Source organism: Microtus oregoni, unplaced genomic scaffold, assembly GCF_018167655.1.
Source record: "Microtus oregoni isolate MIOR12 unplaced genomic scaffold, Mior012 000023F_ref0000262, whole genome shotgun sequence".
Taxonomy (NCBI): Eukaryota; Metazoa; Chordata; class Mammalia; order Rodentia; family Cricetidae; genus Microtus; species Microtus oregoni.
In genome coordinates, this window is record NW_024543082.1 from 24,876,600 (window position 1) to 24,893,121 (window position 16,522).

A 16,522-nucleotide genomic window follows, 5' to 3' on the forward strand; every position below is an offset into this window, starting at 1 on the left:
ACACACACACACACATCTGTAGGCCAGATTTGGTAGGCTAGCTATCAGGTTATGTCCTGAGATACAGAAAAGGTCAGAGTTCAAAGTTCATAAACTGTCATGGTGAAACATAAGTGACTTTAAGCAGAATCAGTAACTAAAATACTACCCACAATGTTTTTTGCCAGCTATATGACTATCCCTACCCTTTAAACCTATATATGGATTCGAATGTATGCAGGAAGTTTAATCTAATCTTCAAATTGTTAACGCACAAGACTTTGAGTGCTGGCTGTGTGCTGAGTACACAGAAGTCAAGGAATTCCAGCTAAGTGAAGGAAAACATGCCCTCCTGAAGGCACATGCCTCGAGTTTTAAAACAACCTGGGAAACTGTTCTCTGTGTGATGGCAGAAATGACAGAGCGCACTTAAATCCCGGATTCTCTGCTCAAATCTCTTGCATTTAGCAAGGTTGGCAAGCGTGTGTGTGTGTGTGTGTGTGTGTGTGTGTGTGTGTCTGAATTTGAGCTTGTAACTAGAAATATAACTTCCTGGGCAGTGGTTACAAAGCTGCACCTTTCTCGCCCTAGGGTATCCTAACCTCAGCGTGGGAGAGGAGACGTCTGGGCTTCAGGGACCTCAGACCCTGGCTAGGAGAGATGGGAGTGGCCAAAAAAAAAAGGCTCTGTAGGTCAGGTTTCTGGAATCCCAGTCCTTGTTAATGTCACTATCCTTGTATGTGTTTGAGGAGGAGAAAGGCAGGCACTGAAATAGAAAGTGTCAGAACTGGGATGACAAGGAGGATAACTTCGTGAGCACCCATCCCGCGCCCCCCCTGACGAGTCCGGCGGGCGCCGCCTCCTGCGCCTTGCAAAGAGCCGGGCTGGCGGCAGGAAGCGGGCGGCGGGAGGCAGCCGGTCCTCGCGAGGCCGATTTCCTCCGGGGCGGCCCTGGGCGATCTCTGGACTCGCAGACCCGCCTCGGTCGAGCACGATCTCTCCCCCAGCCCGCGCCGCTCAACCCACCCACTTACTTCCTTCAATCGCGCGCGCGCTCGTACACACACACACACACACACACACACACACACACACACACTTAGAGCTGCCAAAAATTTCCAACCTCCGCCCCCCTCCTGAGCTGACTTCCTTCCAGCGCTTCCTGAGCTGGACGATCCTGGGATTTGTAAGACAGGAAAAAAGGGACGGCGCGAGGGCGGGCGAGGGGACGGGATGCTTGCTGTTCGCGGTCCCCCAGCGGTCTGAAGAGAGAACGCGGGCCTAGGGCGGAGTACACTCACAGCCCCGGGGCGGTCCCCTCGCCGCCGCGCCCCGGCCCCTGCTCCTCGCAAGGCTCAGCGGAGAAACGCGGGGGAGACGCAGCGGGAGCCCGAGGAGGGAGGTGACACCCGCCCCGGGCGGTGCACGACCCGATCTGCTCTCCCATGCCGACCTGCGGCGCGGCTCTGCCCCAGTGACCCGACCCCGAAACCCTCGTCAGCGGTGCGGAGCAGAGAGCGGAGACGGAGGGTCAGCCTCTGTGGGACTAACTCATGAAGAACAAGGGTGCCAAGCAGAAGCTGAAACGAAAGGGAGCCGCCAGTGCGTTTGGATGTGACCTGACAGAGTATCTGGAGAGCTCGGGACAGGATGGTAATGTACCCCCTCCCCCTTTTTTGTTTAAGAGCGGTGGATTCTCTTGGGGTATGTTGGATGCCGTTCACAAGTTAATGTGTTCCAGGCTCGTGCGCTCACTGTACTTAAAAAAAAAAAAAAAAAAGTACACGGTACTTAAGAACAACACTGCCACCCCGACGTTCAGGAGCCGTGTCTGTCCTTCCGACGTGTCATAGGAGTGGTTGAGTGGGGTGTAGCTGTGGCAGTGGAGGCTCTGATCTTAAACTTCGGGTGTTGGGAGAGAAAGATGGGGCGGGGGGGGGGCGGTAACTGACGCGTGGAGCGGTCATGGATAGGTTTCTCTGGATGTGCCGCTGTGACCATCTTAAATGTCCCTCCTGTACTGTCCTGTTTCACTCGCCCACATCCTTTCTTTATTAATGTGGTAGAAGGCAGGGTGATGGGAGTGGGGTGGGGAATCCTGGCCGGGGGAGTGGTTGCACCAAACGTTTTCTGTATCTCTGAGTTGATGCCAAATATATTTTACCTCCCTTAACTCTGCCCCCCCCCCCACCAGACCCTTTACCTCCTCTTGGCTTTCAGATTAGCATTTGGTGTGTCATGGAAGACGTTTTCTGTAAAGAGGTCAGAGGGCCTTGGCTTTAAAATAGTTTGGGCTGTAAAGAAAAGTCAACGTCAGCTTGGAAAAAGAAAAAGAGGAGCCAGCAGAGACAATTTAAATGTTTGTTGGGTGAGGGAGAATGAAAACTACCCTAGCTGGGCAGTGGTGGCGCACTCCTTTAATCCCAGCGCTTGGGAGCCAGAGGCAGGTGGATCTCTGTGAGTTCGAGACCAGCCTGGTCTACAGAGCTAGTTCCTGGCAGGCTCCAAAACTACAGAGAAACCCTGTCTCAAAAAACAAAACAAAACAACTATCTATGCTACAGTAAAAGTTCTTAATATAGGAAAGTTGGGGAAATTGAGCGTTAAATGACTCCTTTTGTAATGCTGACTGATTGTGCACTTAGCCATGACATTAAAAAGCTTTGGAAACTCCAGAGAAAGAGAAAAGAGCCCGCTCCGTGTTTACGGAGAGATAGGCACAACAAAAGAAAGCTTAGGGCCAGGCAACTGGACAGAGTAGTTCTTCCTCCAGGAAAACTAGTCCCCAAAACAACTTGGTTTGTCTGTATCAAGCAGGCATCCCAGAAACAGTGCAGGGCTTTTGTTTCATTTCCCCTTTTTGAAGACTCAGCAGCCCTAGCAATTTGCAGTGGTGTGATATTCCTGTGGTATTCGGCAGTCCAGAGTCTGCTGTGTCATTAGGACAAATGGCTTAGTATTTTAGAGCTTGGAGGAACCGCTGGTTTCAAAACCGCCTCTGAACCGGAGGAATAACTGAAGTCAATTCATTGAATTCTTCACAACACTCTGGAGAGGTCGTTTTGAAATAAAATCACTTAGGCTGAGCTTTCCTGAGCTTGACAGAAGCCCAAGGACACATCTTAACCACTGTGGCCTGAAATAACGAATGAAATATTTGTCTCCACTTGTTTTGGCAGGGGTCCTCATGTTAACCTTAGGGACACTGGGCATGCTCCTGGGATGCCACCTCCTGTCGTGTGGGTGTTGTTCTGAGACACACACACACACACACACACACGCACGCACGCACGCACGCTGTGAGAGTTGTATAAGGGCCCTGCTAGCCACACCCCAGTCTTAAAAAGTCACAGGTTAAGGAAGAACCTGAAAACCCTAGGGCTCTGGGAGAGAACTTCATAGGCACCCTTAGGCAGGTTCTCTCTCAAACCTGTTTTTGTATTCTGGACTTCTGTGTGCCTCATATGGGAAAGGAGAAAGGGAACTGATGTTCAGGAGAAAACATGGAGGGCTGGTGCTCTGTGCTCTCCATCCTGAGAGGGAGAGAGGAGTAGAGGCCCAAGGCTCGTCACCACACAGAATGGGGAGGATCCGGCACAGGATGGAGAGGATCCAGACCTCTTTCTGGCTCTCTCTTTTAATGATCCCTGTCCCCAGATTGAAAGCGAACAGCCCTGCCACAGATGAGCAACCGTTTAAGACTGGCCACACCTGGAGAGAGTTTGGTTCTGAGGTGGAAGGCAGCTGCCACTCTTGATCCCACAATGTCGTACGATGTGGAAATTAGCCACGAATAATAAGCAGCTCATATAAATGAGACTAAATAGAACTTCTGCCTCAAGACAGCCAAAAGTCATTGCTCTCCTTGTGTGTGTGTGTGTGTGTCTATGTATGTGTGTGTGTCTATGTATGTGTGTGTGTCTATGTGTGTGTGTGTATCTATGTATGTCTGTGTGCACGCACGTGTATGAGATGATGATAGAATTGATAAATGTTTTTTTCTAAAACAATGCAGAGACATGTATAAGTTAATAGGCAAGGCCCGGATTCTGACCCAGGTGAGGAAGGGCTGAGCAGGGCACTACCCCTTTGTCCATGACCTTGGAAGAGCATCTCAGAATGTTGGAGGTGGTAAATCAGAGTGGTAAGCAGAAACCAGGAAGCTGGGAAGGGCCTATTTAATAATCATGTCATGGTCATTGAACTTTGGGGTTAAAGGACAGGACACTGGACCTAGGTAGAAATGGAAGGGAATGGGTTTCAGTTTGGGAGCACAAGAATATAGAGGAAGAGCAGAGACATGAAAAACCAAGAGCTCCTGTGTTGCCACGGGGAGCAAAGTCGCAGATGGGAGTGGAGGACAAAGCTGGTGACCACTAGCTGAGCCTGGCGCTCTGGATAGGGGAAGCTGCAGTGAGTGAGTGCTCGCTCCAGGGAGACAGAGAGAAACTGAGTACAAAAGGGATGGCTGTGAGCTACTTCTCTAGTTCAAGTCTAGCCTGGCTACCTCTGACCAGACAAATCGGACAGGGTAGGGTGAAAAGCCACCTCTTTTTTCTTTCAGTCTGGCATGAGTATTACTCATGGCCAACTATCACGCTTAATCTTTGGAAGGTTGATGAAAGCTGAGCTCCCTTTCCTTAGAAACATGCACATTGAACACGCAGTTCCTGCAGGTAGCCACATGGACGGTGGGTTCATACCCTGCTGGGACCATCCCCAGCAGCACAGAAGCCTGGTGTGACAACTTCCCACTTCTCCCTTCCACCCCCAGTGTTGTGGATCAAAGCAGGGGATTCCCCAAAGGTAGTCAAGTGTTCTAACCCTGAGCTACACCCCCAGCCTCTGGCCACTTTTCTGTCACCTGATAAGCAGGCCACAGCAGGCCATAAGGTGACTGCTGGGAACATTTTTTCACTTACCCATAGGCAGAATGACTCTGCCCCAATCTGAAGTTCGTCCCCTGGGCACCGGCTAATTCTCTCAAATTCTCTCTTCCTATCTCAGATCACCTCCCTACTGCTGATGTAAAGAGTCTACTTCTCTCTTTCTTCTTTTTGATCGCTGAATGTGGAGGTCTTTTATGATGTGTTGAAACCTATCAGATTATTGTTACCCATGGCACTAGGGCGTGAGTGAAGCCCAGAGATCTGGAATGTGGGTCATGGTCATTTCCTATCACTCCCTTTCGAGCCAAGTAATCTGGGTCTTCTAACAGAGCTTGGGGGTGATGGGACCAGAAGCCAGGTGCTAGGATGGAAACCATCTTATCCTCTGGGCTGGCCACACTTTAAGAGCTAAGACTTCCTTGCCTTTCTGATCCATCATTATTCGTTTTACCTACTCCTTGGTGGAAAACGAGACTGATCTCACCTAGTGCCTTAATGGCAGGCAAATGATGGTGACAGATTTTTAACCAGCTAGAAAGTCCTTTAAAATGTTGAAGCCACTGCACATAGCACACAACTGTCGTCCCCACACTTGGGAGGTTGAGGCAGGAGGATCAAGAGTTTGAGACCAGCCTGGGCTACATTGTCAGATCCTCTTTTCATCTCTCAAAGAGAAAAAAATAACAATGCAGGGGCCCATGTGAGACCAACTAAATCAAAACCTCTCCGAGATGGTTTTGGTACATGGACAGGGTGGAGAAGCTGTATGCGTTGCTTAGTTTGTAGGCCATGTTCCCTGCGTAAGTAGAGTCCCCTCTGGATGTTCCATAAAAAGTGTGAACCTTTTCATTGCTGAAGAATTCTTCTCATCCTTATCAGGCTGAAAATGTGTAGATTAATATAAAACAAAGATTTATAGGTATAACGTTGATTTAGTTTGAGAGGCGACGGAGGTTCAGAACAAACCACTGGCCCACGCCAATGTAATGCTGCCCTTGCTCGGAACTTGCTAGTGTTTCGAAGGATGAGGGTGAGCAGTGGGAACATCAGTTGTCACTTCTTTTCATTTCGTTTCTGAAGCTAAATAGTTCCCTCACTTGGTTTATTCATTTCCTTTATTTATTAATCCAATAAACAGAACTCTATCCCAGCCATGTTTTGGATGCGGGGGGGGGGGGGGGGAGAAAGATGGGCTTTGGCTATAAGAAACGCATAGTCTCAGGGATGTGAACCAGCCAACCTTCGGCACCTGTTGACTTTGAAGAGGCAGTTGTATGAGAAGATGGGAAAGTCTCCCGTTACACAGACAAGATACTGTACAGACATAAACAGAGCAATGTCATAGCAAAGGAGGCGAATACTTTTCTGTTTAAGATTTAGTGCTTAGTGGAGACAGGGACAGCATCTCTGCAGCTTAATCCTTGTCTGATGCATCATCTGCACACCTTCCACAGCTAACTCCTCACCAAGTGTGTCTCGGCTATAGAAAGATCTAGAAGTGTTCCCTAATCCAAGTTAGGGACTTTGCTGGTGCTTCCCCTAAGACTGCTGGAACTCTTCTGCCTAGAGTCTCAGCTTTGCTTGTTCCCAGATGACTGACCCTGGAGAGAGTTGCTTCCTGCCTCTGGGTCTCAGTTTCTCCTCTTGTGAAATAGAGGTAACGGGACAGATGTGAAAACACATGGGATGATGTGGGTAAAACACCTGTCTGAGGACCCACACCTGTCACCAGCAAAACATCCTGCATTTACCCTCCCACAACCACCAAGACTTAATGAGGCTTCCATGAAGTGAGGGCGTTTATCAATCGCCCAGAAGAAATGGAAGCAGGATTGCTTGGCACACTAGTGGAAAGTCCAGTTGATGCAGGGCCTTCCCTGAGTTGCTGAGAAGACCTTCAGCACACAGGCAGAGAAAAGAAAAATGTCATCCTGAAACAAACGTGCATCAGTAGATCTCAGAGCCGGGGTAGGCTCAAAGATTTCAAGTTAGAGACCAGGCTGGCCTCGAACTCACAGAGATCCACCTGCCTCTACCTCCCGAGTGCTGGGATTAAACAGCAAGTTTTTTAAAGACCAGAGATAGCCAATTCCTTCTAGGCCTCAGAAAACTAAAAGAGAAGTCTCAGTTGGGTTCTAGTTGGGGACATTGTGAAGACAGAACAGTGGCCTGAGGGGACTGAGCTTAGAGGTACCCCCACTTCAGAATGCCAGAGTGGAACTGGAAGAGGCAAGAGAGGGGAAAAGGCATGAAGCCCAGAGCAAACTGCCTGGCCAACCCTCAGGCCAGCCTAGTCGGCTTTGTTTCTGGGTATAACAAACAACCCACACAGAGAATGGAAACAGCTACTTCCACCTACCACATGGCTGCCTTCTGCAGGCTCTCCAGACCTCTGCCAAGAGCTCCTTGACCACAGGAACAGCCCTGCCCTCACTTCTCCCATGTCAACTCCTGGCAGCTTCCCAGGTGCCTCCCAGCTCCAGGAAGTCCCAGTGCCATTGCCTCTAAGGAAGCCCAGTCCCTCCTCCCCAGCCCCCACCCCGGCCCCCCACCTAGAGTCAGAGACCCATCTGCGGGACAGGGGAGAGCTTGTGGCTCCCTTCTAGACTGGCGCAGAAGAAAACAGACAGAGAAGGAGCACATCCTACCCATACAGAAACGAGGTCCAGACTGCAGCGTTGGATGCAACTGTCTGTCCTCCCCTTGATTGTGGGTTTGAGGCCAGTCAGCCCTGTACAGCCTCCGTGGGGCAGCCCTGAAAGCTTTCTTGTGAGGGAGGGAAACAGTGAGAATTCCAGAGTTTGGTTGACGAAGACAATTCTCAAGCACTTGCTGGGACAGTTTGTTCCCAGGGATGGCCTCCCTACCAAACAGCTTTCCTGGGATTCGAGCAGTGTGTGGCTCTGAGCAGTGGGTGGAAGAAGTGGGTGGGACTGAAAGTTCCAAGACTCAGGCTGGGCATGGGAACCTTTCACCACCACCCACTCTGCCACTGGATATTGTAGCTAATGTTTCTGGAAGAAAGTAGTGATAAAACCACCTGGTCAGGGCTTCCTATTGCTCATTCCCTCCAGAGCAGACTGCCCACGCTGAGCTGCCTGTCTTCTCTGGCCCAAGGGTCTCAGGATCCCACTTCCTTCTTGTGGTTCCTACAGGCCAGTCTCGGAGTCAGGGACATGGAATGAGTTCTTTCCCCCACATATTGTGCGCCGCACATTTAAATCAAATGCAGCATCCCGCCCCCCCCCCCCCCGTTGTCCCCCCTCCCGCTTCTCCCACTCTTCAAATTAATCTTATTAGTGCATGTGCCGACCAGTCCTCCTAAGTATTTCTCCCAAGGCTCCAACACAAAGGCCAGGCTTGAGTTGAACTGATCTTGGCGCCTCTCTCTCAAAAGGCTGGCCTCAAGTACTATGGAAGGCGGGGCTCCAGCCTGCTAGGACTCTAGGAGCCTGGCCCTTGTTGGACTGCTCTTGCCTGGAAGCAACCTTAGATAAAGGTTAAGAGAAGGAACTCTCCTCCACTGGAAAAAGCTGGCTGGCTACAGTTTGCTAGGTGGTTGGAGGGGGAGGGGCGGGGAGGTTTCTTGGAAAGAGGGAAGGGACCCAGTGTGAAGGCCGAGTTCCAAACCAGACCATACTGCTATTGTTATCATTAGCAGGAGTGACCATCAATATTGGTTTTTGTTTTGTTTTGTTTTTGTGCCAGCCGCTTTGTTCACACCAAGGAATATTTTCAACCTCTTTAAAAATTGATGTCTTCACATCCACCCTTTCTACAAAGGAGAACTGAGTTCTGAGAGGTTAAATTATTCACCAAGATTATCCAGATCAGAAATGTAAGCTTTAAACCCAGCTCTCTAAGATACCCAAGGACACAGTCTGGAATCATATCTCCCAGAAGAAAATAATTCATAATTTTTACTTAACCTATTTTGTTCCTCACAAAACCTAAATATTTTGCCTTTTGCTTTGCCTTCTCCCAGCCTGACCCAGAGACAGTCATAACAATTGGGGAGTGAGAAGTGCTTTGTCCCCTGCAAGCCTGTTTGTGAACAGCTTGTGCCCGCGTTTGAGCAAACACACACTCACATCTATCCAAACCCACCAGTTCTCAGTCCTCCTAGGTCCTTCCTTCCCCACTGTAGCTGCAAGCCGCCTCTTCCTTCTGGAAATACCCGTGTCCTTAGAGAGTCAGAGGCCCCCAGTTCCCTCTCCCTTCTGCCCACCGTTCAGTGTTGTTCCTGGCTGTATATGTATCTCTGGGATCCTGTGGTAGGCGCATGATCGTTGCTTGGTGTCTATCTGGGATCTCTCTTCCTATCCGGGAAGTGGGTATTGGAGCCCTTTTGAGGTGACTGGTGACGAGGACTCCACTCATCTACTGTGTGATCAGGACTCCAAGTCTCTTTCATGGTCCCATGGGGGGTTTGTAGCCAGACCCGGAGAGAAAACAACCCAGACTTTGCATGGAACTCTGCAGAAGCTGCCTTTTGCCACCTCACTCCTTGGTGTGAACCAATTGAGTTTCTGAGATCGAATTGTTGGCACTTTCTGTTCTGGCTCAAGCTTGGCTGGTACGTCATGCTCTGGTACCACACCCATGGTTTGATGCTGGCCCAGGATGCCTTCGGAGGGCAGAGGGTTGAGTGCTACTCATGCCTCTGAAAAGCAGCATATACCAGCTCACACTGTTACAGATGCCAGAACACATCTGGAAACAGCTGGCAGAGAAATGAGTCCACAAGGGTTGGGAAAGAGCCTTTGTAGAAACTCATGTGAATATCTCTTCCCCCAGAGAAGAGATATTTATGATTTTACTTCATGTTTTGTTCTGCTTTTTTAAAGACAACTTTTAGTGTGTGTGGAGGCAGGGGGTCATACTGAGTGTGGGACCCATGACCTTGCCCTTGCCAGGCGAGCACAGTAGCACCGACCTCCATCTCCAGCCTCATCCGTAGACTTTCCATCAGAAACTACCCTAGTGGGACTTCAAATTAAAGCAACAAAAATGGAAGGGAATGGTAAATGCGGGAGACCCTACTGCAGCGGGACTCAGCAGGGGTCACCTAAGACCACTGGAAAACACAGATATTTACATTATGATTCATAACAGGAGCAAAATTACAATTATGAAGTAGCAGCAAAAACGATTTTATGGTTGGGGGGTCACCACAACATGAGGAACTGCATTAAAAGGCCTCGACATTAGGAAGGTTGAGAATCACTGCCCTCTTGGTGTTCTCAAATTGGTCTTGGCCTAGAGATGATCAAAAGACAAGAAACCAACTTTCTACAAATTATAAAGAAGAGTGAAGTGAGGGCTGTAGAGAATGTTTAAGCAAGGGATGCTAACACCTGCGGCAGCTGACTGACAGCCACTGGACAGAGGGTTATTTGTAGCTGGCAAAGTCAATAAAATAAAGATCCCTGACTGTAAAGGACAGCAGAGGGGCTGGGAGAGGGGTGGCTGGAGTCGAGAGGCAGGAAACTAGGAGGCTTTGCCTGATCCTTGGGGTTGGTCACAGTCTCTGCTGCCTCCGGGGAAGTTTGAACTCTGGGAAGGCCACTAAGAGATGGGGAAGAAAGAAGTGTGTCTCCAGGGCAGAAGAAAGATTCCACCATTAGGTGCACACACAGCAGCTGCAAGGATAAGAACGGCCTCTGGTCTACCTGGCTGGGCCTCTACCTGTTTCTGACTGGGCCCAGAAAAATAAAGCCTTTTACAGAAAGATAAGGCTCCCCCCCCCCAAATATATATGTGTGTGTGTGTGTGTGTGTGTGTGTGTGTGTGTGTGTGTGTGTTAACTGTGCAGGTCCTGGTGGCACCTACCAATAATTCTAATGCTCAGGATGCTGAGGGAGGAAAGCTTGTAGTTTTGAGGCCAGACCAGACTCTATCCTGAGTTTGAAGGCAGCCAGGAAGCCAGCCAGAGCTACATAGCAAGACCCATCAAAAGAAAGGAGGAGGAGAAGAAGATGACAAACAAGCAACTAGGAAGTAAGAAAAGCAAAGGGGGGAAGGAAAGAAAGAAGGGAACAGGATAACAGAAATAAAGAGAAGAGTCCTGTGGAGGCAGCTCTATCACACTGTGCAAACAGAAGGACCCAGGTTTAATCCTCAGAACCCATGTTTTGTTTTTTTAAAAAAAGAAAGAAAGAAAGAAAGAAAGAAAGAAAGGAAGGAAGAAAGGAAGGAAAGAAAGGAAGAAAGAAAGAAAGAAAGAGACAAGCCAGGCATGGCTCCATGTGGATCCCTATGGCTCATTGGCTAGCCAGCCCAGCCTACTTGGTGAGTTCCAGGCAGGTGATAGACCCCCCTCTAAAAACAAGATGGCCAGCCCCTGAAGAGGACCTCGTGAGGTTCTCCTCTGGCTTCCACACAGTGTCCACACACGTACCCGTGCACCTGCACAAACACACGCATGTACACACACGCTCAGAGAAAGAGAAGATACTGCCCACCCAGATTTTGTTTCTTTTTCTTTTCATTATTATCGTGCATGTGCATGTAGCGGTCAGAAAACAGCTTGTGGAAGTTGGTTCTCCCCTTCCACCGTGGAATCTGCTGATCCAATTCAGGTTGTCAGGATTGCACGGCAATCCTTTCCCCCATTTTAAAAAACAATTAAAAAAAATTGTTTTGAGACATGGTCTTACTAACCCCGGAAGACCGAATATTAACCTTGCTGGTCTCTGCTGCCTAAGTACTAGAATAAAAGGCATTCACCAACGCACATGGCTAACTGGGTTTCTTAGGTCTATAGCTATAAGGCATAGAAATGTTCAACCTCAACCTCATCTGTCTCTGTTTGATGGGTGAGGAGCAGCTCTGATAGTCACTTGTCAGGGTCACCTGGCTGGAAAGTGGAAGGAGCAGGACTCCAACCACATCTGATGGACACTCGGTTTCTCCCAGTGGCTTTGTCTGCTAGGGTCCCAGATAGCCATGGCTTTGCTGGCAGTGGGCTATGCTGAGTTTCATTTTCACATGTGTTGCTAGACTAGCTTCAGTGGGGTCTGAAGTAGTTTCTACAACCCTGAGAACAGAGTTCCCACTCCTGGTTTTTCCAAGAAAGGGTTCCTAGGTAGGTTCCCAAAGGCAACATTGGAAGCACTGCGAGCCGCCATTACCCTAAGTAGCCCCTCCCACCACTTCTTAGCCATCTGTTTCCTGTATGCCGAGTATCACTGGGAAACAATGATGTCAATCCTTCCATAGAACTCGACACCTCCCTGCTGGCCCCTCCCCTTCAATGCATATTTTTGTTCCTCTTTCTGGCTTTTGTCTTGCGGTTCACTTCGGGACTCGGCGATTGGCATCAATTGTTGGCTTTCTTAATAAGCTCTAGCTGTTTGAGTTTCGGTGTGGCCTGCAATGCGCACCTTTCTCTTTGGGTCCATACTTGGAAAATCCTTTGTTGTTTGGCTGATGGCTAGAACGTGGGCTTGGTGTTAATGGAGAAGGGTACTTTTCCTTTATGGAGAAAGCAGTGTTAAATGCAAGACTCTAAAGTAAGCTCGGGGCCAACAGTGGAACCCTGCCTGGGGCCCCAGTGGAGCGGCTTGAAAACTGTAATGGCCTGGGCACCGGGCCTACAGCTTAAGGTCAGGAAAATACACCTATGACGTCATCTGTGAGCATCCTGTATTCCCCCATCTAAAGCGGGACTTCTAAATGAAGCAGAGATCCCACCTCCCTTTCCTTTATGCCCTTACAGACTATTTGGTTCCAGAATGAAAGGGATAGAGTCCCCAGGGAGAGTATGAGTTTTGAAATATGAATCAAAAAAAAAAAACTTCTAAGCCACAATGAGAAAAATACAGTTCCTTCAAGATTTAATTTAAAGACTGGCAGAGTGGTGCTCGCCTTTGATAGCAGCGCTTGGAAGGCAAAGGCTCTGTCTCCTCTGTCTCTGTGAGTTCAAGGTCAGCATGGTCTATGTAGTGAGTTCCAGTGTGGTCAGGACTACATAAAGAGACTCTGTCTCCAGAAAAAAAATTATTTTCAAAATTAATGTTAACTGAAGATTAGTCAGATCGTCTTTAACTTCCACGTGTGCATGTTTGGATCTCTTGTAAACAAAATGAACATGGAATAGAGGTTTAAATGGATAATAGCTGTGGCCTGCAAACCTCAGGTGTGGCCGCAGTGAGTAGGCAGCTGGGAGAAGCCGGTAAGTGAAATCATGTGACTTGATAATCCTCAGAATTTTTTTGCTGTTGCCCCCAATGTCAACGGGAGACATGAATTATTACTTTCTAAGTCAGAAGAGAAAAAAAAAATCTTTTAAAATTTTTATGGGAACAGAGTGTCTGGAGTTGTTGAGTTTTGTTTCCGACTTTATTTTGGAGGAAGTCTGTCAATTTGCTTTCCTATGACGTCAGACTTTTCCTCTGGGTCATTTTCAAGCGTGAAGGAACCAGGGCTGCCTTAGGGGACTCCGGGAAATGTGAGCGACTGTGTGGTGTCAGGAAGCCGTACCCAGGTTCAGCCTCATCACTCGGAATGTGATTCCAGAGCTGTGGAAGTTGAGAGCGCTGAGAACAAACACTGTTTGTTTTTTTTTTATTCTCTTAGATAGACAAAATTATTGACTTCTACGGTAGGCTGCATTAAAAGGCCAGCTTTAAGAATCTTATCTGTTGGTAAACATAGCTGGGATGGGATCCTGGCAAACTTTTCAAGGCTCACATTTCTTTAACAATCTCCCAAGGAAACGAGTCTTAAAACAAAACCCGAAGTGGGGGCATGTGTTGTGGTGGAAGTTTGTAATTACAGGGACAGCCATGTTTGCATCCGGGCTTCAGAAGGGAAAATCTGAACAGAAAGCCTGCGTTGCGTCCATCTTTGACGAAACAGGAGGGCAAGAGGCCCTTCACACGTGCCTTTCTGTCTGCCCCACAATGTCAAGGTGGGCTGAGCTCCAGATAATGGCGAAGTAGCTGCAGGAACAGACCTGCACTCTGGCAGATAACAAACTTTCCCAGCAAGTAATCTGTGTGTTCTCTGGGCTTTGAGAGGGGGACACTCCGTCCAGGTGATGTAGGCAGCCATGGGCTGTGAATGCTGCAGGTGACCAACATTGCCCAGGGTGCTGATTGTCGTGAGCAAGTAAAGCAGCTTCACACACCGCACCGCGGAGGCCTTCCTGCCTGCAGCCCCTCCTGCTCATTTCCTGTTGCTGCCATAACCACTTACCACGGGCTTAGCAACATAACATAAATCTAGAGCGCTACTTCCCAGGTCTGGAAGTCCAGCACGTGTGTCACCACGTGCCAGCAGTGTGTTCCTTTCTAGGGAGCTGGCAGAGAATCCATTTCCTCACCTTTGTACCTTCTAGAAGCACCTCACACTCCTTAGCTTCTAGATCCTTCTTTAAAGGCAATGACACTTAGCCTTCTGACCATTCTTGCAGTCACAGCTCCTCTTCCCACGGCTGGGAAGACCCATGGGATTTGACTTAGCCTGTCTCTAGGATGCTATCTCCACTTCCAGATCTAAAGCGCAGCTTACAAAGATTCCAGGCATTAAAGCTGAAAGCATAGCACCGAGTGGATTCTCGCCCCCAACCAGCTTGGAGATCTTGGCCAACTCCAACACCTGGTAACTGGATGATGGTAATTCAAGGTCTAAGCTGTTAGAAGATACCCATCCCTTCCATGGTGGATTCCTGGAAACAAAAAACCCTGTTACAGTCTGGGTCTGTAAAGCGCTAGACAGTCGCTGGATGTTGTGTCTGCACGGTGTACCTCACATGCTGCCTGATAAGGCTCTGCTCTGCCAGAGGTGTGGGATTACGGCTTCTGTTTATGGAGACGCTGCCACTCAGCAGGCCTTGCAGCGTTGACTCATGGGTCTCTGGAAGCAGCTCTGGGAGGCAGGTATTATGATGTCATTGGCATATAATGACTGCACACATTTATGGAGTACAGTGTGATATTGCAGTACAGTGAGTAACGAGCAGATCAGGGTAAGTGGCAGGTCTATCACCTCAAAGACTGATTAGTTCCTGTTTTAGAAGCATTAAAAGAGAGTTGTATTAGCTCTTTGAAGCCTGGAATCTACTGTCACTGGCAATACCCAACTGTACTACTGAACACTAAGTTAGTCCTAACCAGCTATACCACTGAGTATTAACTGTACTACTGAACACTAAGTTAGTCTTAACCAGCTATACCACTGTGTATTAACCATCCTCTCTCAGTCACATCTCACCTGGGCTCTGGGAAGCACAATTATCCTCTCTGCTTCTATGAAATCAGCTTCTTTAGCTTTCCACATCTGAGAATACGTGGCATTTATTTGTCTTTCTCTACCTGATACATTTTACATTGTTCCCCAGGCATATTCCATATTGCAAAAATGGCAGGATTTTCTTTTTAGTGGCCAAATGTTATTGGTATTCGTGTGTGTGTGTGTGTGTGTGTGTGTGTGTGAAAAAGAGAGAGAGACAGAGACAGATCCATCAACAGATGAATGACACATATACATTTACATATACACACAAACATACATATGGCATTCATCTATATGACACTCTATCTTGATTATTATGAATAGTGTTTCAAGAAATGTAGAACTGTAGAAATCTCTCCTATGTACTGATTTCCTTTTCTTTGGATATAAACCCAGAAGTGGGATCACTGGATCATATGGTAATTCCATTCCTAGTCCTCTGAGAAACATCTATACTATTTTCCATAATGACTATACTAATAATTTTCGATCCCACCAATGTTCTGAGACTTCCCCTATCTCTGTATACCCACTAGTGTTTGTTAGTTTTGATTGTTTGATGGTTGTCTTTCTAAGTAAAGTGAAAGGATAGCTTATGTGGCTTCGATTCATATTCATCTGTGATGTTGAAAACTGTTCCATACACTTTTAGTTACTTGCATCTCTTCTTTTGAGATACAGATAATCAGATTTTTGTGCTTATTTTGTTGTTGTTTGAGACAGGGTGTCATGTAGCCTTGAACTCACCGTGTAACCAGGGAGGATCTGTGATCCTCTTGCCTCTACCTCCTGAATGCTAGCATTACAGAAGTACATCTTCATGTCCAGGTTATTCATTGTGGGGACTTGAACCCAGTGCCTCTCAAGTGGTAGGAAAACACTACCAGCTGAGCTATATCCGCAGCCCTGGGATATGTTCTAATAGGAGGGTTTTGCTGCTGAGATTTTGCAGTGCCTTGTGTGTTCTGGATATTAATCCCTTTTCAAATGAGAGGTTTGCAGATGTTTTCTCCATTCTGCAAGTCGCCTCTCCCTTAGCTGAGATTTCTTCAGCTTTTGCCTCTGGATTCTGTACTTTTGGGGTCCTGTCTGAGAAAGGATCCAAACTAATGGCCTGAGACATTTCCTCTGTGGTTTCCCTTCTTGTTGTTTCATGATTTGGGGCCTTACATGTGTCTCCAGTCCATCTTGAGGTGATTTATTATGAGGTGATTTATTTATTATGGGTGTGGTTTCATTGTTACACATTATGCATCTAGTTTTCCCAGCACCACTGATGTAAGAGATTGGCTGTATGGTCTCGGTGCCTTTGTAAAGACTTAGCTGGCTGTAAGTCTCTTGGCTTGTTTCTGGAATCTTCATTCTGTCCTGTCTGGGTTGTTTTCTTTATGTCAAACATGCTGCTTTGGTCAATA

The 16,522-nt window shown here is 48.0% G+C and overlaps 1 protein-coding gene across 1 annotated transcript in view; it reads left to right on the forward strand.

Moving 5' to 3' along the window:
- Positions 1-1,213: 1,213 nt before the first annotated feature.
- Positions 1,214-16,522, forward strand: part of Arhgap31 (Rho GTPase activating protein 31) — a 111,292-nt gene continuing 95,983 nt past the window's right edge. Inside the window, exon 1 of the mRNA XM_041673044.1 lies at positions 1,214-1,632. Within this exon, the coding sequence (XP_041528978.1) occupies positions 1,533-1,632 (100 nt within the window). The 5' untranslated portion in view covers positions 1,214-1,532. The remainder of the gene's footprint in view (positions 1,633-16,522) is intronic.